Source organism: Choloepus didactylus, chromosome 3 (assembly GCF_015220235.1).
Source record: "Choloepus didactylus isolate mChoDid1 chromosome 3, mChoDid1.pri, whole genome shotgun sequence".
Lineage (NCBI taxonomy): Eukaryota > Metazoa > Chordata > Mammalia > Pilosa > Megalonychidae > Choloepus > Choloepus didactylus.
The window spans coordinates 200,912,916-200,937,687 of NC_051309.1; the positions used below are offsets into that span (position 1 = coordinate 200,912,916).

General features: G+C 38.4%; 2 protein-coding genes across 2 annotated transcripts in view; one reads left to right on the top strand and one right to left on the bottom strand.

Moving 5' to 3' along the window:
- Nucleotides 1-1,575: 1,575 nt before the first annotated feature.
- Nucleotides 1,576-5,661, top strand: SLC25A4 (solute carrier family 25 member 4). Its single transcript, XM_037831113.1, has 4 exons — nt 1,576-1,819; nt 3,156-3,642; nt 4,171-4,311; nt 5,215-5,661. The coding sequence occupies exons 1-4, from the start codon at nt 1,709-1,711 to the stop codon at nt 5,370-5,372; spliced, it is 897 nt and encodes a 298-aa protein (XP_037687041.1). The 5' UTR covers nt 1,576-1,708; the 3' UTR covers nt 5,373-5,661.
- An 11,080-nt stretch (nt 5,662-16,741) lies between these two features.
- CFAP97 (cilia and flagella associated protein 97) overlaps nt 16,742-24,772 on the bottom strand; it is a 70,307-nt gene continuing 62,276 nt past the window's right edge. Inside the window, exons 4-5 of the mRNA XM_037831114.1 lie at nt 20,615-20,765; nt 16,742-19,484 (exon numbers count right to left, since the gene is read on the bottom strand). Coding sequence (XP_037687042.1) covers nt 19,357-19,484; nt 20,615-20,765 — 279 coding nt within the window. The 3' untranslated portion in view covers nt 16,742-19,356. The remainder of the gene's footprint in view (nt 19,485-20,614; nt 20,766-24,772) is intronic.

Below are 24,772 nucleotides of genomic sequence, written 5' to 3' on the forward strand. Positions count from 1 at the left end.
TAACAGGTTGGAATACGGTACACTATTACAATTAAAATATGTAGATTTTGTTGATCCATGGGAACTCTATATGTGAAGTTGTGATAACGTTGAATAGGAGAAATATTTATTGCAACCACTGAACTGTAAGGTCCTGAGTCATATCTTACTTATGTTAAATCCACAGGGCCAAACTTAGTCCCTGGCACACTATAAATGATCAACAGGTGTTTGTTGAATGAATGTATAAATGGCCTTTGATTTTCTATTCCAAATTCTTGACCTTCTTCCTGCTCTGATCTCTGGCAACTTTGCACTTTCCTAGTGTTCATAATGCTCACCAGGATTTCAGAACACCACCTGGTCCCAACCTTTGATAAAAGCACACCCTTTGTGGTCCTGGCACCCAACTAGTGACCTCTGCTCTACTAAAGTCTCCAGTCTCCACGGTGACACCCAGCTGCATCTCAATAAACATCTAACATGATGTCTGCATTCATTCTGCAAGCATAAAAAAAAGCTTATAAAAAATGAATAAATGTACAGATAAACATAACAAACAGAATATTGAGTGGGCATAGAGTTTAGAGTTGAAAAACTAAATGTAATCAGTTTCTTAGGGCTACATAGTACTCTCCCCAACCTCAGGCATCTGTAAGAGGCAAATACAGCCAAGGATTCCACATTCTCTTACTTAATATCTTGGTCAGCCAGCTACTCTGATGGGAAGGCTACACTGACCAAGAAACTACCAGCTGCTGAGATTCCATTGAGAGCAGCCGGGCCCAAGTTAGCCCTTCGGGGGCTAACAGAAGAAGTGTACCACGATGTCACCGTTCCAAGAGTCTTGGGCTGTGTGTCATAGTATAAAAGGCTGACCTAACAGAAATGCAAAGAAATTACACATATACACACACTTGCTAGCAAATATTCTCCCAGCGGCCACCACAACTGGCCTTCCCTGGTGGCACTGAGTGCCAAGCAGATACATGTTTGATAACAGAATGAATGACTGAATGATTGAATGAAGAGAGGTGTGGAGACAGCAGGCTGCCAGATTGCATGAGGTTACCACAGCATCAAGTGAGGTTAGTATTTATTTAGGAGTATTTAATTTATTTGAGAGAGCGCACAACTCTGAAGAGGCCCAAATCAAGGCAGGGAGCTATGGTGGGGGACGATGTTACAAGGTGGAAGAGGTAAAAACTGTCTGAAATCCCTGGCCAGGAGCTGGTACCGTGCAGGCCGGCGGTTAAAGACAGCCCTGCTTGAGAAATCGGGTACCGTGTCCGTCCCCAGGCCAGCGCCAGCCTAAGCCTTCTTGTGCTATAAATACAGCGGCCCACATGCAGCAGTGACACGGTGTTCCCTCCGCTTGCCGGGACAGATAACATTAATTTGCCCTTTAAATGTCCCAAGCCGAAAGCACAGCCCCCGACCCACCCCTGCCTCCCCGAAGCGCCTTCGCCCCCGATGCCCTCTGCAGAAGAGGGGGACGGAGAGAGGGTGTCCAAGCACCTGCCCAACCAATGCGCAATGCGCGCACTTCCCCGGGGTCCCTCCTCCTCTCGCGAGAGACTGGGCGGGGGATATAAGAAGGGTTGCGGAGCGAAACGAGAGGCCCCTGCGCTTTGCTTGGGGACGGAGACGGGGTAGCGGTGCTTGGCCAGGAACATAGAAGAGAGCGAGTGCGCGGATCCTTGCAGGCTGTGTGCGCCCGGCTGTCATCATGAGCGATCAAGCTTTGAGCTTCCTGAAGGACTTCCTGGCAGGTGGTGTCGCCGCTGCAGTCTCCAAGACCGCGGTGGCCCCCATCGAGAGGGTGAAACTGCTGCTGCAGGTAAGGACAGCGAGCCAGAGCGGGTGCGGGAACAGGCGCGGGCGCGCACGCAGCGACCCGGGTGCGGGCCAGGCAGGGTATGCTGGCGGGACGCGGCGCCAGCTGCGGCGAGGAGGGGGAACGCGGAGTCGGGAGCTGCAGAAAATCTGTGCTAGGCCCGAGGCTCCGGCGCCCGGCCTACGCGAAGGGGAAGGTGCCCTCTGCGTAGACAGGTCCAGCGTCAGTGGCAGATTCCTGGTGTCGGGTGGCACCCTGCGTTCGGGTGTCCAAATATGGAAACCCACCCGGAGTCTGTTAACAGCGAGCCAGATCCTGCTGCGCCTGTGACAGCACCGGCTCTTCACTGAGGCCTCTTAGGCCGGTTTCGCCTTTTAGTTTTCAGTATCTCTTGGACTTTGCTACCTGTTCCCACGTTTTTACAATAAAAACATCAAAATAATAATTACTCTTTATTATTACTCTTTATTAAGAACGCATTTAGTGTATGCTATATGCTATGCTAAAGGCTGACATAAATATTTCATTCATCTTTATATAACCTTTATGAAATAGAGGTTGTTTTAAAAGAGGTTATTTTTCCCATTTTATAAAGAAACTGAGGCTTTGAGGGATTAAGAAACAATTTTCAGAATAAACTCAGATAGTCTTACTTATCCTGTACCCAAATGTTTCCTATCCTGCCTGGTGAGTGAACAACTTATAATCATCATCCCATTCATAGTTTTTTCCACCTGATCAAATTTCAATGAGGAAAACTCAAATTTGAGAGTCAAGTAAGACTGACCTTAAGTTTTAAGCCAAAACTGTCAACAAAGATCCCAACAAATTGCTAACAACAGCAACAAACACTCCAGATAATTGATTATTTAGACAATCTGCTTGAATAATTTCAGGCTCTAAAGCCTAGTGGATTTATTCACCATTGTCATTTTAAAGCATCTACTACTCAAAGATCCTCCTCTCCAGTGAAACTGAAGAACTGTCATCTCTTGCCCATTATGTTCATTAAATCAGGAGCAGAGATTGTTCTTTATTCATTTCTATCTCCCAGAAAACTCCTGGTTTAGTTCTGACTACAGGGAAAATGCAAGATAAACACCTTTACACAATTACTTCACCTTTTTATTTGGGGCAGAGGCTTTTCCCTCAAATACCCTGACAGTTGAGGCAAAATTGGATTTCTTCAGCTTGGTATCCAAGTAGTTTATCTAATTGGTTTCCCCATACATTTTTGTCAAAAGGAAATCAAGGAAGTGCAAACCTTTTTCTCCTGTCCCCTCCTCTCCTCTCTCTTTGCTCTGCCTGTCCTCTGTCCACCCTCATCTCTCACCCACAGGTCCAGCATGCCAGCAAACAGATCAGTGCTGAGAAGCAGTACAAAGGGATCATTGATTGTGTGGTGAGAATCCCCAAGGAGCAGGGCTTTCTCTCTTTCTGGAGGGGTAATCTGGCCAACGTGATCCGTTACTTCCCCACTCAAGCGCTCAACTTCGCCTTCAAGGACAAGTACAAGCAGATCTTCCTGGGGGGCGTGGACCGGCATAAGCAGTTCTGGCGCTACTTTGCTGGTAACCTGGCCTCCGGTGGGGCAGCCGGGGCCACCTCCCTCTGCTTTGTCTACCCGCTGGACTTTGCTAGAACCAGGTTGGCTGCCGACGTGGGCAAGGGTTTAGCCCAGCGGGAGTTCAGTGGTCTGGGCAACTGCCTCACGAAGATCTTCAAATCGGATGGCCTGAGGGGTCTCTACCAGGGTTTCAACGTTTCTGTCCAAGGCATCATTATCTACAGGGCTGCCTACTTCGGAGTCTATGATACTGCCAAGGGTGAGAGGGGGACCAGGCCTGGGAGTGGGGAGGATGGGGGTGTGAGGAGAGGATTCCGAGGGATCTGTAACTCACAAAGGATTTTAATTATTTTTTCCTAGTCTCTGGGCTAAGCCGAGGCTTCTGAATGAGGAGGTAGAGCAGTGTGGATAAATCAATAGCCAAAAGTTTGTCCTCCTCCTCTCTTCATGGAAATAAACTCTTGTCTTGAGTTATTCACAGAAGAAGGGGGAGCCTAATGCTCTCTTGCTACATCAGCTGTATCAGTTACCAGGGCAACTTGGAGCAAATTCAACATACCCCTGTATACTGAGTAGAACTTTGGCTTTCCTGGATCCAGAGGGGGGCATTTACCAACTCTTATTGGCTGCTTAATTATTTATGGGGCATCCCCACAAGAAGCAGGTTCTTTCCGGAAGGGCATGGAATTGGAGGTGCAGTAGTCTCCTTTCCATCCCCACCTGCTTTTTGTTGAGCTGGTGTGAGGAATCACTTCACAGCCATTTGTCTTCTTGGCTCTGCCCACAGGAATGCTGCCTGATCCCAAGAATGTGCACATTATCGTGAGCTGGATGATTGCACAGACCGTGACAGCAGTCGCGGGGCTAGTCTCCTACCCCTTTGACACTGTTCGCCGTAGGATGATGATGCAGTCTGGCCGGAAAGGGGGTAAGCCTGAGACCTTCTTACCTAAATCTTCCTGATCTTTTGCCCAAGAACACTAGTCACTGCTCCTTTCATTCTTTGTTATTCTAAATTAATTGTTAAAATTATTTGATAAGAAGGACTGAAGGAAGAAAGATAAAATTTCCCTTTACATCCTTAACTATTCCTTTAGAGAAAATTTTTTTTTTTTTCCTTTTCATTGAGAGATGATACAGATGGTATCTAAATATCTAGCATTATAGAGGCCTTAGGCCCACCTCTCTTAGGACCTGAGCACAGAAACAAAGGAGAAGAATTGAAGTAATAAACTAGTTTATTTAGAGCTAAATTTTGCTTCACTTATCTAGTTATTAAAGGTGTTAGTGGGTTTGGGTGATTTTGCTGGGTCAAGGATGGCCTGAAGCAGTTTGCTGTGATGGAAAAAGTTTTAGCTTCTATGGGTTGAAACATATGAAATTGCCATTTTAAAAGTATAGAACAGTTCAGTGTTAGCAGTTTCAGATGGTTAAATCTGATAGTTGCACTTCTTATTTTAACTGTATAAACTTGGGCAGTATAATCTGAGATGAGGCCCTAGTTTTCTCATCCATAGAAATGGGACCACCTAGTTTAATACTCTCGTACCACCCCTGATCCTCTCCCATTTTTCGGTTTGATAGTTCTGCAGATTAATTGGTTAATTGCCCCCAGTTCTTCACTGATGTGAGGTAAAGGAGTAGGAATGATGAGACCCTGCCTTATAGTTGTGCAGGGAAGGAGATGTTCAGTTGAATATTGCATAATGCTGGGGCTTAAAGACCAACTAACTTTAAATTTACAAAACTGATAATACTGTGTGCAGATGTCTTTGAGTGGAAAAGTCTTTCCCCCATATTATGGAGCCCTAACCAGTATTTGTTTCCACAGCCGATATTATGTACACTGGAACAATTGACTGCTGGAGGAAGATTGCAAAAGATGAAGGAGCCAAAGCTTTCTTCAAAGGTGCCTGGTCCAATGTGTTGAGAGGCATGGGTGGTGCTTTTGTATTGGTATTGTATGATGAGATAAAAAAATTTGTCTAATGTAATTAAAACTCAAGTTCACTGGTTCCAGATCCATTGTGTGGTTTAACAGACCTTTCCTAGGGGAAATGAAAAGGCAGATCTGGGATAAAACCAGACTGAAAGGAATACCTCAGGAAAAAAAGCTTCATTGAGTGTCCATTAAACCACAAATGTATTTTGTATTTATTTTACATTTAAAGGCCCAGAGTAAATAGAAAATAACTTATCATACTTGTACAATTAACTGAAGAACTGATAATGAAGAAAATAACTGAATGTGAAACATCAATAAAGATTACTTAATGCACATTCTCTACTTATTGAATTCTTTTTACTTGCTAAATGGATTAAAAATGAAACTATTAATGCATGTTTTCTGGCATGGCTCATTTAATAAATCAGTGGCCAAGCTTCTAAATGTCAGATATTAGCTGAATGTATACTGAGTTCCTTGTAAGTCTTAAAGTTATGGTTTCCAAACTTAAGCAGGTTATGTCTATATCTCTTTTATCTTATCTCTTGTGTTGTTGCTGTAGGCTTGGAAGTGATCACGTGCATCATGGCTTCCATAACCCAGCTTTATTGTATGCCCTTTCATGTAATCTTTAGGAATCCTGAGATTTTCAAAAGCTTTGAATCATAGTTTCAGGAATTGTACATGAGTAGGAAGTGCTTTTAGTACTTCTAGAGAAGTGTGATGCCTAGAATTTTATAACAAGCGAACAGTATTTGTTGAAAATCCGTGATCAAGCTAGTACCAAATACCTATTGGGCTCTGTGGAAGATACAAAAAGACATGAACCTGGCTTGAAAGAAGCTGAAATGGGGGTGGGAGAGAAAAGGGAATTGACATAGTTAAATAATGTAATGTTTAATACAATGGATCTTGGTTGAGAGATGCAGTGGGCGAAGAGAATGGTAGGAAGTGGAACTTGAAAGTAAATAACTAGATTTAGATACATGGGTATAGAAAGTATCTGCCAGTAGTTCTCCTTTTCTGTAACAATTTATCAAGACATAGAGGAAAAGTCAGTTTGGGATTTGGCTTTCATAGATTTGTGAGGAAGAGAAAGATAATTACAATTTCAAGTTGGAAATTAAGCATTTTGGGTCCAGGAGAAGACCAAACAGTTATACTTAATATAGCCCTAGTTTGTTGAGAGTGATTTGGAGGAAACAAGTCCCTACTTTCCAGCTTGAAAGGCAGGCAAATGTCTTTTATGTGATTTTCCTGAGGGGTGGGTTGGTGGGGGGTGTTGGTGATCTGTACCGTCTTCATTTTTCTTCCCAAGTTCTTCCACCTACTCCCTAACACCTTTTCCAACTTCAGTAAAAAGCCAGTTGCCTTGTGTTAACACAATAGCCAAGGTCTGTGTTTTATCATATCCAAGGTTGCATCTAACCTAATCTAGTAGATTAAAAGAAAGACAAATATTATCTCTAGAGCCCATTTTCTGAAGGCCAGGTGTTCTGGTTTGTTCTGGTTATACAAAATACCAGAAATGGATTGGCCCTTAAAGGGGATTTATTAGGTTACAAATTTACAGTTCTAAGGCCATAAAAGTGTCCAAACTAAGGCATCAACAAGAGGATACCTTCACTGAAGAAAGGCCGATGGCGTCTGGAACAACTCTGTCAGTTGGGAAGGCATGTGGCTGGCATCTGCTGGTCCTTTGCTCCCAGTATGCATTTCAAAATGGCTTTTCCAAAATGTCTCTGCACCTCTGTCTCTCTTAGCTTCTCTCACCTCCCAAGGTGTTTCTCTCTTAGCATCTGGGGGTCCTCTTTTAGCTTCCCCGGGGCATACTCTGGACTTTATCTCTTGGCTTAGTATTTTCTGTCTGCATCTCCAAGCATCTGGGTCTGTGTCAGCTCTTGAGCTCTCTTAAGTACTCCAGTGAACTAATCAAGACCCACCCTGAATGGGCGGGGCCCACACCTCCACGGGAATAATTTAATCAAAATCACTCACCTACAGTTGGGTGAGTCACATCTCCATGGAAAAACCTAATTGAAAAGTAACACTCTAATCAAAAATATTAATAAGTCTGCCCCCCACAAGTTTGCATTAAAGAACATGGCTTTTCTGGGGGACATAATAGATCGAAACTGGCACACGAGGTAACAAATGTGTGTTGTTAGGGGCCTTCCAGATACTTTGTCCTCACATTGTTTTTCATCCTGAGGTTGATATGAATGGTCCAAATTCTACTGCTGATGGAGAGAAGATAAAAGCAGGGTACCCAGGCTAGTAGGGCAAATACTTTTGTGGAGCATTATCTAAAACGTAGGGCCAGCCTTTCAGTGTTTTCAAACCTATGAGTTTAGGGTTTGGGGGAGGCCAGGAAAAACATTTGGGAACTGACAAGAATGAACAATGGGTCCTTCTCTCAGTCCAACCAGTAGTTATAATAGCTTTCTAGTTTTTAACCATCCTCTCTGATGTGGAACAGAGAGGAGAAGAGGATTTAACATTTATTAAATAGCATACAGTATCTATATTCTGCATGTGACCCAGATGTCAGCCTCCCTCATTCCTGCTAAGGTTGCCTCTAAGGTACTTAGGAGAGATTTGTCTCAAGATTTGCTCAAGTCAGTTCCTTGCTACACCAGGAATTCCTAGAATTCCTAGAACTCTAAGCCTCTGATAAAATGCTGTGATCTGGCAGCACTTCCCTTTACTGTCTTATCCTTACAATCCTCACACCTCAAGCTGTTTCACGCTTGAAGGTCTGGGAAGTTGGAAGGGGTTTACATTAAGGTAATAACCTGGAATTGAATGTCAGACTCTTGGGTGTCCGCCAGCAGGAATTTCTCACTAGCCCTCTTTTACCACAAGTGCATTGCTCCTCTTTCCACTGCCACCACCAAAAAAGTGCTTTTCATTTTTTTAGTATTGTCTCCCTTAAAGCCTCCCTTATCGGCATCTTCTATCTTTTTAGCCACTTTATTTTTTAAATGTATGAGAAAAATTATGGAGGATGATATAGGACTGAGCCCATAATGGTAATAATTGGACAATAAATTAAAAAAAAACACAACTTGTCTTATTTTTTTTTTTTTTTTAATTTCAATTAGCTGGATAACTGCTTCCACTCCATTATACTTTGTGTAAAATATATAGATAACTTGTGTTGAGGCAGTATTTACCAAAAACAATGGGAGGGAAAGTAAGCTCCACAAGGGCAATGATTTTTCTTTCTCATTGCCATATCCCTGGAATCTAGAGGGTGTTTATTATTTGTTGAATGCAAGAATGAATGAGGAAAAGGTGCCTCTAAAAAAGTGTAGAAACAAACTGAAGAATTTTTGCAGAAAGGCAAGTCTTCCAGTTTGGATGGAATATTGAACATGCAGAGTAGTGTGGGTGTGCAAGCATGATAAGGTCAGATAATGTAATGGATAAAAATTACTGGCTGCCTACAAGGGTCTTAAATTCAAATTTCAAGTCCATATACAACTTTATGAAGTGCATCATGCCATAAATCTCTACTTCTGTTTCTCTCGAATATCAGAGCTTGTAACAATCCATGACAAAGTATTATAGTTTTAAAGTACATTATAGTAAGATTACCTATGTCTGACATAAAACATTTACTAGAATATGATTTTTATGCTTTCTGTGTATTCATTTTTTATTTTCACAGTCCTTTACTAGAGTGTCTTTAAATGTGACTGTAGTGTAGTTTCCCCATTTTTTTGCAACCACTTTGCAATATATTGAGTGACAGATTCTGGTTTCACATAAGCCTGAATGCTGTGGCAGATATAAAAGAATGATGTGGTCTCTGCTCTCAAGGAATTTCCCTTGCTTTATTTGGGAAGTAAAACACAGACTAAAGTCAGTATATGACAGCATACGATTTAAGTACCAAACCACATGAAATATAATCTCAAGTCAGTGCTTCCTAACCTTTCTCTAGTTAAAAGCTTATTTTAAAATCAATATATGAAGTGATAAAGCTGTGGATTAGCATGATGGCAGTGAAAATGGATGTGCTGTATTTTGAAGAATGGACAGGGATGATACAGATACTGAAGAAAAGTGTTAATCAATGAGAAAGCCAAGGTTTATACCTTAATGTTTGAGGAAAAAAAAAAGAACATTACCCTGATGGCAACAGAAATCCAAAGAAACCACTTGGGAAAGTCAGTGACTTCAATTTTGGACAACAATTTTGAAGTAACAGCAAAAATATCCAGGAGGGAGTCATCCTAAAACTAAAGGGACTGCTTTAAGTTCCTAGGCTGCTTAAAGCAAATACAATTTCATAAATGGTTCGACTTTAACAATGGGAATTTATTAGCTTACAGTTTTGAGGCCAGGAAAATGTCCAAATCAAGGCATTATCAAGGCAATGCTTTCTTTCCAAAGACCAGCTGCTGGTAATCCTTGGCTTCTCTGTAATGGGACGAGGCACATGGCTGCATCTGCTGGTCTCTCCCTTTTCTTCTGGGTTTCATTGATTTTAGCTTCTTGCTTCACTGGCTTTCTCTCTGTATTCATTCCATTTATAAAGGACTCCAGTAATAGGAATAAGACCAATCCTGAATGAAGTGGGTCACACCTTAACTGAAGTAACCTCATCAAAAGGTCCTAGTGACACAATGGGTTCACATCCATAGGAATGGATTAGACCTAAGAACATATTTTTTTCTAGGGTACATACAGCTTCAAACCACCACACTTCACCATCTGGTTCCCCCAAAGGCATGTTCTTTCCATATGCAACTATATTCATTCAATCACAATATCCCAAAAGCCTTAAGTCATTCCAGAAACAATGCTAAGTACAAAGTCTCACCAAAATCATTTACAGGTATGGTCTGTCCTGGGGCACAATTCCCCTCCATCTGTGGACCTGTGAAACCCAAAGAAGTTATTTGCTTCCAATATACAATGGAAGGACAGGCATAGGATTCCCATTCCCATAGGGAGAAACTGGAAGGAAAATATATCACAGGTCCCAAGCAATTCCGAGAGTCATCTATAAAATGATGTTTTGTTTGCCACTGATGGAGTGGCAGCTCCATCCCTTCCAAGGGCTTAGGCAGTGGCCATGCTCTTCCTGAACACTGGGGTGGAGGTACCAACCTCGTCAGGCATTGGAGTGGAGGCCAGACCCTGCACAATCCCTGGGGCATCTGAGAAAACTGGGGTGGTAGCACCTTCCTGAACAACAGGAGGGAAGGTCCTCCCTCTCCAAATGCCAGGGCAGACTCAACCTTTGACACACATGGGTGGGCCTGCTTTCTGGGCTCAAGAAGATGTCTTTGGTCCAGACCTCAGCTTTCACTGCCCTTGAAGTGATTTTTCCTTCAACCTGTCCCTTTTCTATCCCTTTTAGTCTACACTGGCACTGGTTCTGTGCACACAGATCTAACAGAAAAGTCCTCAGTTTTGCATGTAGTACACACGGGTCAAAGCCATCAGACAAAAGAGTTTTCCACAGATCCTTCCTAGATAACTGCATTTCCACTCCTGACTTGCACTGAAATGGCTGTTTCCATGTTCAGTTAAACCGTCACATGGAGCACTATCCTCTGGGGACTTGCTTTCTTGAAGCTCAGAATATTCCAAATCATCAATTTCTCATTTCTTTGTACCCAGTTCAGGTCTCAGCTTATCCCTATAAGCTACAACGAAAAACCAGGCTGCACTTTCCACATTTAGCTTGGAAAACGCCTCAGCTAAACATCTAAGCGCGTTGCTTTTAAATTCTGCCTTCCATCTATCATCAGACTCAATTTTGCCAAGTTCTCTACCATTTTTAAACAATTGCCTTTCCTCCAGTTTCCAATAACACAGTCATCATTTCCTTCTAAGGCCCCACTGGAAATACCTTTACCATGCATATTTCTATGAACAGTCTCCTCAAAACAATCTAGTCCTTTTCTCTCAAGCACCTCACAATTCTTCCAGAATCTACCCATTACCCAATTCCAAACTATTTCCACATTTTTGGTATTTGCAATAACAGCACCCCACTCTTGGTATCAAAATCTGTTTTAGTTTCCTAGGCTGCTTAAAGCAAATACCATGAAACAGTTTGGCTTGAACAATGGGAATTTATTAGCTTACAGTTTTGAGGCCAAGAAAATGTCCAAATCAAGGCATCACCAAGGTGGTCCTTTCTTCTCAAACACTGGCTGCTGGTGATCCATGGCTCCTCTGCCACATGGCAAGGCACATGATAGCATCTGCTCGTCTCTTCTTTCTTTTCTGGGTTTCACTGATTTCACCTTCTTGCTTCTGTGGCTTTCTCTCTGTCTGTATTTATTCTATTTATAAAGGACTCCAGTAATAGGATGAAGACCCAACCTGAATGAGGTAGGTCACATCTTAACCAAAGTAGGCTCATCAAAAGATCCGATTTAGCTGGGCACATGAGTGGTGGAACCAGGAAGTCAAGGCACACGAGGCCATGCTGCAGTGCACTGGGCCAGAACAGAGGGTGGCAAGGGCCATGTGGCCATAGCTAGGGAACAGTGCAGAGACCCAAGTTACTCCCATGTGGCTGTGGTTGAGACTTTCCTCTTGTGTTCAGGATCTTAAAATAGATGCTAAAAAGGACTTCTTAGAAGATGGCAGAGTGGGTGAGATGGAGTGGGCTGCTCCTCTGAGAAGAAAACTAGAAAGGGGCTATGGTCTGGGGTGCAAGTGGCCATAGAGGAACTCCAATAGTACATGGTGGGGACATGGATGGAAAGGCGGAGAGACTGTGCCTCAAGGGAAGGGGTGAGTTGGCCGCCAGGCAGGGGAGTGAGCAGTGGCTCTCCCCACCCATGCACCTACCTTAAGAATTAACTTGGGAGATAATCCTCCACAGCCACATGGCCAAAAGCCATGTGTGAGGGAACCCAGGAGGCAGCAGATGAGTATTGACCATACTTACTCACCCTGCACAGAAGTTCCAGAGGTGCACCAGCAAGAAATGGAGATAGGAGAGGGTGCCACATGGAACCACCAGGAGCCCCTCACACAGCCCAGAGGCTTGTGGGCACACAGCAGGAGGGGGCACATTTGAGCTGGAGGGTACCTTTGCACAGATTCCCTGCCAAATTGCATAGAGCCATATCACACCCCCAGGGCAGGCAGTCCCCAGTGCATGTGGAGAACTGGTGTTTTTCTTTAATTTAGTTTGGTTTTTAGTTGTCATATCTGTTTTTGGATGGATTCACACCTGGTTTGGACCCTGCCCAGCGCACAGGAGAAGTTGGGGGAAAACTGCCATGAGAGTAAGAGGTGGCTCAATAATGCATTCTAGCAAGCTGTAACTCTGCTAAATTATATATAAGTGCTCAAATAATCTACCACTTCCCAAAATAATCTTACCAAGATAAGCAAATGCCCCGAAGCCAAAAGAAAACCATAAAGCACCTGAAGAAACAAGAAGATATGAACAAGCCAAATGAACAAATTAAAAAGTTGGAAGAGACACAATTTGGAGGAATTAAAGAAATACACACAAATCTCCAAAAAAAATTGCAACGAGATGGCTAAAGACATTAAAGGACATCAAGAAGAATACAGAATAGCATAAAGAGGAATTTGAAAAAGTAAATTAAAAAAAGCAGATATTAAAGAAATAAAAGAAACTTGATCAAATTAAAAATGTAGTAGAGACACAAAACAGGTTTGAATAGACAGAAGAAATGAAAAGAGAACCAGAGGACAGGAAAATTGAATGTGGACATAAAAAAGAACAAATGATGAAAAAAACTGAAAAATTTGAAATGAATCTCAGGGAAATCATGGACAACATGAAGCAAACAAATTTAAGAATCATTGGTGACCTAGGAGGAGAAGAGAAGGGTAAGGGTTTAGGAAGTTTTTCAAGACATAGTTGGGGAAAACTTCCTAACTGTTCCAAACAACATAAATATGCAGATCAAAGATGCCCAATGAACTCCAAATAGAATAAACTCAAATAAACCCATTCCAAGATAAACTGATCAGATTATTGTATGCTGAAGAGGAGAAAGCTGTGAAAGCAGCAAGAGAGAGGTGATTCACCACATACAAGGGAAACAACGTAAGACTAAGTACTGACTCCCAGAGGGCACCATGGAGGCAATAAGGCAGTGGTATGACATATTTAAGATTATGAAAGGGAAAAATAGCGAGCCAATAATTCTTTATCCAACAAAGCTCTCCTTCAAAATTGAGGGAGAGTTTAAAATCTTCACAGACAAACAAATGCTGGGAGAATTTGTTACAAGAGACCTACCCTGAAAGAAATACTAAAGGGAGCTCTACCAGCTGAGAAAAAAAGAAAGGAGAGAGAGGTCTGGAGAAGGGCAGAGAACTGAAGAGTGTTAGTAAGAACAACTTAAAGGAAAAAAAAGGGAGGAGGAAAATAGATATGACAACTAAAAACCAAAGGATAAGATAAAGCTGGTTCAAGAACTCCCTTCACAGTAATAACTTTGAATGTGAATAGATTAAACTCTCCAATTAAAAGATAGATTGGTAGAATGGATTAAAAAAGTATGTCCCATTGATATGCCGTTTAAAAGAGACTCATCTTGGACCCTGCAACACAAAGAAACTGCAAGTGAAATGATGGAAAAAAAGATTCTAGGCAAAATGCAACCAAAAGAAAGCTGGGGTAGCTATACTAATATCCAACAAAATAGACTTTAAATGCAAAGATGTCGTAAGAGACTAAAAAGGACACTATATACTAATAAAACAGACAATTCACTAAGAAGAAGTAACAATCATAAATGTTTAGGCACCCAATCAAGAAGCTCCAAAATACGTGAGACAAACAGTGGTTAAACTGAAGGGAGCAATACACATGTCTACATGTATTACTGGGAGACATCAATACACCACTTTCTTCTACAGACAGAACAACTAGACAGGGAAGCAATAAGGAAACTGAGAACTTAAACAATATGATTAATTAGATTTAACAGACATATATAGATCATTACAGCCCAAAGTACCAGGATACTTCTCTAGCACTCATGGAACATTCTCAAGGATAGGTCATACTGGGGCACAAAACAAGTCTTAGTAAATTAAAAAGATCGAAATTATTCAAAGCACATACTCTGGCCATAATCGAATGCAACCAGAAATCAACAACCACCAAAGAACCATTACATACCCAGCTGAATGGCTAAATTTCAAAAGCCTGACACTAAATATTAGTCAGGATATGGAACACCAGGAACTAATACACTTCTTGCAGGAGACTAAATTGTTCAATCACTCTGGAAATGAATTGCATTATCTACTAAAATCAAATACATGCGTGCTCTATGACCCAGCAATTCCATTTCTAGGTAAATTTCTAGGTAAAATGCAGTCAGTCCCTTGATGTGTACAAAAATCTTCACAGTAGCATTTGTAATAGTCAAAATCTAGAAACCACCCCAAATGTCCATCAATCACAAAATGTATAAATAAATTATGGTATATTCATACAATAGAATACCATACAGCAACAAAAATAAATGAATTACAGCTACATGCAACAATATGGAAAAATCTCACAAACATAAGTATGTTGAAAAAAAGAAGCCAAACACTAAAGATCATAACTCCACTAACATAAAGCAAAAATGGTAAAACTACACTGTAGCATTAAAAGTTAAAATTAGTAGTTACTTTTGGGCAGGGGCAATGACTAGCAGGGAACTCCGTTGGGTCCTTGGGGTTCTGGCAACATTTCTACCCTTGATCTGTTTGGTGGTGGCCCAGGTGTTTGCTTGGTGATATCTGGGTTGTACATTTACGTTTTGTGCCCTTTTTCGTATTTCTGTAACACTTTGATAAACAGTTAAAACAAAAATCTGTGGAATGCCATTTACTTGTGGATAGTCACCTAAAAGACCAAGCCTCTCTCCCATTCCCAAGAATTATTATAAATTAAAATGAAATCTTCTCAAATTAGTGGTAGAATTTGGTTTTCTAGTTAGTATAGTAAACTACATGGGAAGCAGATATATTTGCCTAATTATGAACATTTTCTTCATGAAATATAAAGACTGTCAGAATGAAATCAAGAAAAATAGAGCACACTCCAAACTTGGAGATCAGCTATAAATCAAAAATGTTTGAAATAAACATGAAAAGTGTTTTCTTGGGGAAGGTTATCATTATAATATATATACTGTAAGAATCTGGAGCCATACAATTTTAATTATCTTATGGTGACTATACAAATTCTTTTACTATCTTATAATAGTGGACGTAAGATTAGGTTCATATAAAAAATCTGTTTAGTTAAACCGTAATAAAATGACATTGCCTCATAAGTTTTACTTCGTAAAGCAGCAAAACCTCAAAAACATCACCTAGAACAAATAGTGCAACTTACTTGAAGTGTCTGAAAGGATTTTGAAATAGAGCCATAGAACATTTTAAGACTGTATTATGGCGGGTCCAGAAATATCTCTGAATGGATTAAAAACAGTCACCAGAATTTAAAAATCAAAATTGTCTACCATAATGTAATCCTACTTGCTGTAAGCATCCTTCGACTTCAAAACTGAGAGCTCAAATATACTACATAAGAGCTATTCAGTACTTTATTTCAAATGGCACTGTTTTTATTAAATCATCAAAAAAATTCCTAAATTAGTGTTTTAGTGGCAAATTAAAAGAGTATTTCTTATCACTCATAGTATACATAATAATATGAAATGCTTATGTGGATAGATGCTTTTTTAAAAAAAAAACACTCCTAACGAGCTACAAAAAGAGTATTCATTGAATTGTAGAACCATAGCCATTTTACAGAACAAATGGTATGATATGGTTTAAAAAAATACTGATTAAGAAGCATGTGATTTTAAGCAAACTCTTTCCCATGTAAATGTCCTATTTTCAAAGATATAAATAACTGGTACCCTCCTTCTAAGCTAACTCTAATTTTTAGTCCTATAAAGCACATAAAAGTTATTTTAATTTTTAAAATGGGAACAAGACAATACATTTTAGAGACAGATATAGGATCAAAATGCAGTTATCTTTAATTCTTTTATTTCTTTCTTCATTATGCAAAGCTAGTTTACATACCTAAAAATATTATAATGGGCTGGGAAATTTAAAAGGATGTTGATTTTTAAGTTTCTTACTAATCTTTATTCATGGAAATAATTAACATATTCATTAGCATTAAGCAAATTTTCTAAAACGGCATGCAATCATTTACAGTTTAAGACTTGTCATTAAAGATATTAAACTTTATGATTTATTAAAATATAATAAACTGACATTTCCAACTTTATATGGCTCTTAATACTTTTCATAGCGTGCAGTATTTGAATCTGAAGATGAAAAACACACATTCATATTCATCATGATCATCTTTTAATATTGTCCAGATATCCATCTTGAACATGGGTTTAAAAAAACTGCACTCCATATATTTATAAGCAAACCAGAAAACTTTATTTTGAGTAGTATCCAAGAAAGCTTTTTTGAAGCTTGAAAAAGGAAAGCAGGGGAAGTATGAGTTGTTAGCTATCCCTCAGGAAATAATTTTAATAGTTCAAAATCTTTCATAGAAATTTATCAGAGGAGGCAACATTAGTTTAACATTTAACAGAGATGAAAGTAACTCTCAATTACAATATGGCCTAATGACCACAGATGAGGACAATTTCTAGTTACAAATTTAAATCTTTGAAGTACAAACAATACAAATGAACCACATATAATGGTAGTGCTAGATGATCCTTCACTGTTTCATATTCTTAAAAATGAAGAGCAATATACTTATGGTTCCTTCATAAAACTGCCCCCTTAAACCATAACAACTTCAGAATACCTTGACTGACATCAGAGAATATCACATTTTCCAATTCCTATCCTTCTATATATGTTCATCATATTAAGTACCCATGACAACAGAAGTATACATTGTTTGAAAAAGATGAATAATGTTGCTCTTACAACTTTTACTTCAAGTTTAATCCCTGATATCAGTAATACTTAGATGAACTTCCCTTTTCAATGTTTTAAAAAGTAAAGGCATTAAATTTCTATCTAAAATCAAAGTACAGTTTTATCCATGAAACTGTATATGCTCTCTCCTGACATATGGCTGCAAACATCATACAAAGATTCTCAGAGACTAATGCCATTATGAATATATATATATAATTTCCTTAACAACTTAAAAGTCAATTTAAAAAAAATTGACTATCTCACCATTGGGCAGTTGTCCAAATGCTGAGTTTTAAATTCAGCATTACCTTATCACTTTCTCAAAGGTAAGTTGCTATATGAATGTTAAAAGTGCAATAAATTAATAATAAAAATAAAAAACCTTGGGTTTAGGATAGCTATAGCTTATATACAAAGCAGAACACTAAATGATGTAAAAACTTGTTCACTAGAGCAGAGCATCAAATAACATCTAATGAACATTTTAGTCCAAAGAAAGAAGGTTGTGTTCACACGAGTTTTTTGACCCCATTGTTCCCACTCTTCACATACCCTATTCTAAACAAAATCTATGAACACAACTAAGACCAAGAAATTTTGAATTGATGTTTAGGAAAATCAGTTTGGCTTACTGCCAAGATGTTAAGAAAAGTAAGTTCACCATACATGCTACAATATTTCACACAGAGCATGAGTTAATGAAAAATTCACATTAAGAAAAGAGAAAGATTTGGCATCTAACATGGAAACTTTGCAACATATTTTAAGGGTTGTTGAAGAGGCCCATAGCAAAACACAGTGATAACTAGGCTAGCAGAAGCAACCACGACCAAGATATTATATTTTGTTGTATGAAAAAAAGCCTGTAGATAGAAAAATATTCAAATTACAAAAGTCAACTAGATTACTAGTTCTTTAAATGCAGGACTTGCAAAAATTATATTCCTGGGATTCAACCAAAAAAAAAAAACAGATAAAACAAACTAAACCAAATTAGCTGATACTTAAAGTAGAAGCCTCAACAAAAATATGATTTTTTCCTTTACCATTCCTATTTTAGGTTTCTTTTTTCAGACCTTACAAATACTAGCTGGAATTTCTAAAACTATTAGACAATACATTTCTTTCTTATTCTATATCTACTCTCTTATTACAATAAACACTAAATCAAAACACAACATGCTAACAGTATCACTTAAAGCACTGTTCTGACACACTTCAGCATCTATTTCTTGGCTCTTCAAAATGGTGGCGCTATTTTCCTGATTCAGTGAATACTTCTTTTTGCTTGTGATGCAAGTGACCTGGTTCCTGGACAAAATACTCACAGTGCAGTAGACTGGAGCTCTAAAACCTACCTCATTTCTCAAAATCATTAATAGTACTTCACCTGAATGTATAAAAACATGAAAGAGGAGGTTCTGAGTTGAACTTTTTAATATTCACAGCATGAAAGAGTGGAATGGTTGATAAACTTTTTAAGATGTAACTCAGGGCACTTATATGGAAGTAGTAAATCCATCTGGTGAATCATAAGGCCCCAGGAGAAGCTTCTCTCAATTAGCTGATCAAATCTAAAGTAGCCCTACCAACAAAAACAAACTTCAAGATCTTGTTTCATAAGAACGTGTAACTATCATACAATCAAGTTATGAACCACATTGCATAAGTTCTGAAGCAAACAGAAAACAGTCAAATTTAGGATCTAAGCTCATGGCTTAAAGCTTTCAAGAAATGAAAAACATAAAATGAGGTCTATGCAGTTTGGGTAGGACATGCAGTGATACTAACACCAGTTTTTTGTCAGCATGACAGCCGAATCGATTTCTATGTTGAGAAGATATACATGCATACTACCATTTCTCTATTAAATACATATACATCTCACATAAATACATCCTTATAGGAAACACTGATTTTACATTAAATTGTCTTTTTGAAAACAATTTTGCACTGAATTACAATTACAACTCACTGCTGTACACCTTAAATTGCTTAGAACAATATTACAGATGTTTACACAGAGAATTATGGTAATATACACAAGCACATCAATAAAAATTGGATGAACAACATTTAGAGTAAAAAATGGTTTTATAACCAAGCTGTACGAACATTAGGGGGCTTAGGTCTTAGCAACACGCCACTCGATTTGTCAAAAACCAATCGTTCACTCTTACAACTGAGACCACTGGTAGCACTGGATGTCCTGGAAGCTCCTCCTGGAAATATGCAGAGAACAAGAAATAATTTGAATTATTTTAAACTAAGTACACAAATCATCATCTGATAAACTTCCTCTCCTAATTTTAAGTTCAGGCTAGTTTTTCTTCCCTGTCCTACAGGTGTGCTTAATAGTCCAATGCTATGATTTGCAATCAGGAATGCACTTCAGAATTTCCTGTGGAATTTAAAATATATAATAACAAACATGCCCAGACTCCATACTAGGGGATTTTGATTCAATAGACTCAGGTGCTAATAAATGTTTCTAAAAGTTCTCAAATGATTTAAGTGAAAAAAAAAAATGCTTTATATAACCAAGTATATGTTCATTCAACAAATACTTTACCAATCACGGCATGATACTAAGCATGCGTTACTAGAATAAGAGCCTATCTTAGTGATTATACCAAGGAAGGGAAGTTTATATAATGAATGAATGGAATTACTAGTCATCTGAGTGTGTAAAACTCACATGAACAGTGGGTAGTTGTGGCATTGTAAGTAGTTCTAACTTTCTCTTAGATGGTTTCTATTTTTTATAGTCTAGACTACATACATGAAGTAACAGCACAGTCTTCTGCAAAGGAAAATGTCTAGCATTTTTATATATTGCATTCTCCAGCACTAAGTGGTCACATTCTCTGGTGTACACAACTGGCTATGTGTGTATCAAGTGCTAAGAGGTAATACATCTGATGAATCCAGAGATTGCTGACTTCTCTTTTGGTTTCCCAGTAAGGAAGAAAGCCCATATAAAAGCTGGAAGATGTTAGCAATAATCCTGAAGTGAGTAGGGGGAGTGTTTCAGAAATTTTTAATAGCATATTTATTCATTTCTTCTTTTAATAAGTGTATCGAAATTAAAGTCCCTCCTCCATTATCTAAGAAACAATTAGTATGTCCAATTGTTTAATCTACTGGTTTCCTTCCTTCACTGCCATATGTGCTTGTAAACAAAACCTGAAATCAAGTTAACATAAATAAAACAAAGCATGCCTGTGAAAAATGACAAAATGCAATCCAGAAGTTAGCATTTTCAAACTCTATCATAAGAATTTAAATTATATTTAAAAAATAAAAAGCTCAAAGGTACAAACAAGTACAAAATAATTTTGAATGTGCTTACTTAGTGGGCTATATTGGCCAAGAGTAGATCTCACTCGTCTTGAGGATGGTGATGAGTTGAGATAACCCATGTTGCGATGATAGTCCGTCAGCTGTTCTGAGCGTTTCATACCAACTGTTGGTTTCACAGCTTCAAGCCTTTTCAATAAAGCCTTCATTAAAGACAATTTGAAAGTCAATGTTAAGTAAATACCAATAGTTTTTACAAAGACAGATACTTTCTAGAACCTTAAATTCATTAAATAAAATACAAAAGATTTAAAATCATTCCTGACATACCACATGAAAAAATACTTCAAATAATACTTATAGAAAAATCTAAGCGTTTTCTCCTATCCTATAGCTAACAAAAATTGTGATGATTTTAAAAACTCATTTTAGGCACATCTCTCGTCTGTCAGGTTACAATCTTAGGAAAGGTCCTATAAATTGAAATACATTAAATATCATTTTCTCATAGAAATAACATAATGGGAGTGATAATGCCAAGAGCCCAATGTTTAATCCTAGGAATGAACACGAACATATTTAAGCTACTTAAATTCTATATATGCATATTATAGAGCAATGGTTTTAATCTGTTTACTTTGCAATAGTGCCTTAAGGGCTACTAGGATATTGAGGAAAGGGCAGGTGGATTGGCTCTCAGGTGTCCCATACCTAGCTTCTACTAGCTCAACTCTGTTTTCTGTTGTGTCTGTTTCACATGCTGAAGTATCTGCATAAAATTTAGTTTGGAAAAAAAAAGTCTGTCCTGTTAAGTAGTTTGAAGACCACTACTATACAATTAAAGCTTTTGAAAGGATATATAAAGCAACTAGCCAAGGCAACATAGTATCCTATATCATGTATTTTCTTTAATGTGATTCAGTAATAGTGTCTAATGTTCAGAGATTCTAATTTTATTAATAAATCAGAAAGTGAAAGTATATCTTTTATTTGATTTTTACAGGCATTGTTAAGAAAGGAGTATTTAGGTAGACCAAATGGATTGGGAACTGATCCATGGTTGTGTTTTCTTATTTTACTAATTTAAATTTTATCTGTAGCAAGTTGCTCTTTACTTGAACAGAGAGTGCTTTTTTGCACTAAGATTTGACATAAAAGAAATAGCATCATAGTACAATCATAGGATAAGTTTTCTTTCTTCCTCAACTTGGTTATGCTCTTATCAGTTTCACCCTGTGCCCTACTATTCTGATGTTCCATTAGCAGTGCTACTGATTAATTCCAGAGAAGGGACAGACAGTGGTAGATCAAGGCAAAATATAGAGGAAGAACTGGTTAGGAAAGAAAGAGAAGGAAGGTGCTGAAGCAATAAACTGAGGCGTGAAGACAAACGGCAGAAGTTCATAACACATGAGGAAGTACAAAAACCATGAGAGAATATCATTACTGTTAGTCTCCCTGCCGTTCACCATGTCTGGAATGCCCTTCCTCAATTCTTGGCCTTCAAAGGCTCAAAAAGTTAGCCAACTCCACAGTGGAGTCTCACCCAACTAGAGCTAGTGGTTCTGTTCTCTTTGCTGGGCTGAGAGTTATGATTTGAACATGGTTTCCACTTGGCTCTAAAGTCTATGGTCTTTCCATTATAACACTGTTTTCCTTTTTCTACAGAGAAGCTTACATTTTATCCTCTCTACCTGCTGTGTATAACCGCAAGAAACTTCCAGGGCACAGAAATATTTGCTGTTTTATTTGATTATTCTGTTAGCTACCAAATGAATTGTGCAGGAGTGGAATGGACAGTACAGAAGACTACTGATATTTTCAGTTATCTAGTGTGCTGGTTTGTAGTTGTACGTACTCCAGAAAAACATGTTCTTGAATTGAACACTTTTTTGTGGGTGTGTACCTATTGTAAGTAGGACTCAGTTAAAGTATGTCCCATGTCAATCAGGATGCGTCTCAATCATATTACTGGCACCCTTTATAAGTGGAATGGAATTCAGACATAGGGAGAAAGAAAGCCATAGGAGGAAGTAAGAAGCTGAACATTAACAGAACCTGGAAGAGAAGGTATAAAACTTACAAAGGCTAACAGCAAAATGACAGAAGAAAGACCTGTACTATCAGTGGTGACTATAAATGTAAATGAATTAAATTCTAGAGTCAAAAGGCAGAGACTGGCAGAATGGATAAAAAAAACACAACCCAACTATATGCTGTCTGCAAGAGACTCACCATAAAGTCAAAGATACAAGTGGGCTGATGGTTAAAGGATGGAAAAAAATATACCATGCAAGTAGTTAACCAAGAGAGCTGGGATGGCTATACTAGTATCTGATAAAATAGACTTTAATTCAAAAAAAAGTTACGAAGGACAAAGGTGGTCATTAAAAACTGACAAAGGGAACAATTCAAAAGGAAGCGGTAAGAATTGTAAATATATATTTACCTTGCAGAGCCCAAAAATATACGAAGCAAATATTGAGATTTGAAGGGAGACTTTAACACACCACTCTCAATAATGGCTAGAACATGTGAGGATCAGAAAGAAGTACAGACTTGAATGATATACTAAACCAACTAGACCTAACAGACATATATAGAACACTGCACCCAACAAAAACAGAACACACATTCTTCTAGAGTCCACGTGGATCATTCTCCAGGATAGGCCATATGTTAGGTAACAAACAAGTCCCAATACATTAAAAAATATTGAAATCATACAAGGTATATTCTCCACCCAAAATGGAATGAAGCTAATAATAGAGGGAGAAAGGGAAAATTCAAAAATAATGTGGAACTTGAACAACATACTCTTAAACAACCAAGGGGTTAAAGAGGAAATCAGAAGGGAAATTAGGAAATAGATTGAGGAGAATGAAAATGAAAATACAATATACTGAAAATTATGGGATGCAGCAAAGGTAGTGCTGAGAGGGAAAATTATAGCTCTAAATGCTTACATATGTAAAAAGGAAAAAAGACTTCAAATCAGACATAACCTCAAAACTGGAAAAACTAGAAGAATAAACTAAACCCAAAGCAAGCAGAAGGAAGGAAATAACAAAGATTAGAACTGAGACAAATGGAACAGAAAACAAAAACAACAATCAACAAAACCAAATACCTTTAGTCTGACCAAAAAAAACAAAAAAACAAAAAAACAAAAAAACCCAAACCAAACCAAACAAACAGTGAATACAGGTAATGAAAATCGGAAATAAAAAGGAGGACAGTACTACTGATCCCGCTGAAATAAAAAGGACTGTAAGTGGATACTATGAACAACTAATTAGATAACCTAGATGAAATGGACAAATTCTTAGAAACATACCAACTACCTATATGTTGACTCAAGAAGAAACAGAATATATCAGCAAACCAATTACTAGTAGAGACTGATTCAGTGATCAAAAACTTCCTAACAAAAGCCCAGGACCAGATGGCTTCATAGAGAAATTCTACCAAACATTCAAAGGAAACAACTCCAGTTCTGCTCAAACTCTTCAAAAAAAAAAAAACTGAAGAGGAGGAAAACACTCCCTAACTCATTCTACAAGATCAACATCACCCTTATACCAAAACCAGATAAAGACATTAAAAAACAAAACAAAACAAAACAAAAAAAAAACTACAGACCAGTATTTCTTATGAATATGATGCAAAAATCCTCAACAAAATACTAGCAAACTGAATGCAACAGCATGTTAAAAGAATTATACACTGGGACTTACCCTGGTATGCATGGTTGGTCCAACATAAGAAAATCAATTAATGTAATATGCTACATTAGCACAATGAAGGAAATAACCAATATGATCATCTCAATTGATGCAGAAAAGACATTTGACAAAATCTACCACCCTTTCTTGATAAAAACACTTAGAACACTAGTAATATAAGGAAATTTCCTCAATATGATAAAGGGCATATATGAAAAGCCCACAGCTAATAGCCTACTTAATACTGAAAGGCTGAAAGCTTTCCCTCTTACAATCAGGAAGAAGACAATAACGCCCACTGTTACAACTGTTACTCAATATTGTACCGGAAGTTCTTGCTAGAGCAATTATCCAAGAAAAAGAAGTAAAAAGCATTCAAACTGGATAGGAAGAAGTAAAACTTTCCCTATTTGTAGATGACATTTGTAATCCTATATACAGAAAACCCTGAAAAATCCACCAGAAATCTCCTAGAGCTAACAAAT

Excerpts from the sequence above, each read along its gene's own strand:
- SLC25A4 (XM_037831113.1), top strand. The coding sequence starts at position 1,709 with ATGAGCGATCAAGCTTTGAGCTTCCTGAAGGACTTCCTGGCAGGTGGT. Across the intron at positions 1,820-3,155 it reads GGGTGAAACTGCTGCTGCAG|GTCCAGCATGCCAGCAAACA; the intron begins GTAAGGACAGCG and ends TCTCACCCACAG. Across the intron at positions 3,643-4,170 it reads AGTCTATGATACTGCCAAGG|GAATGCTGCCTGATCCCAAG; the intron begins GTGAGAGGGGGA and ends CTCTGCCCACAG.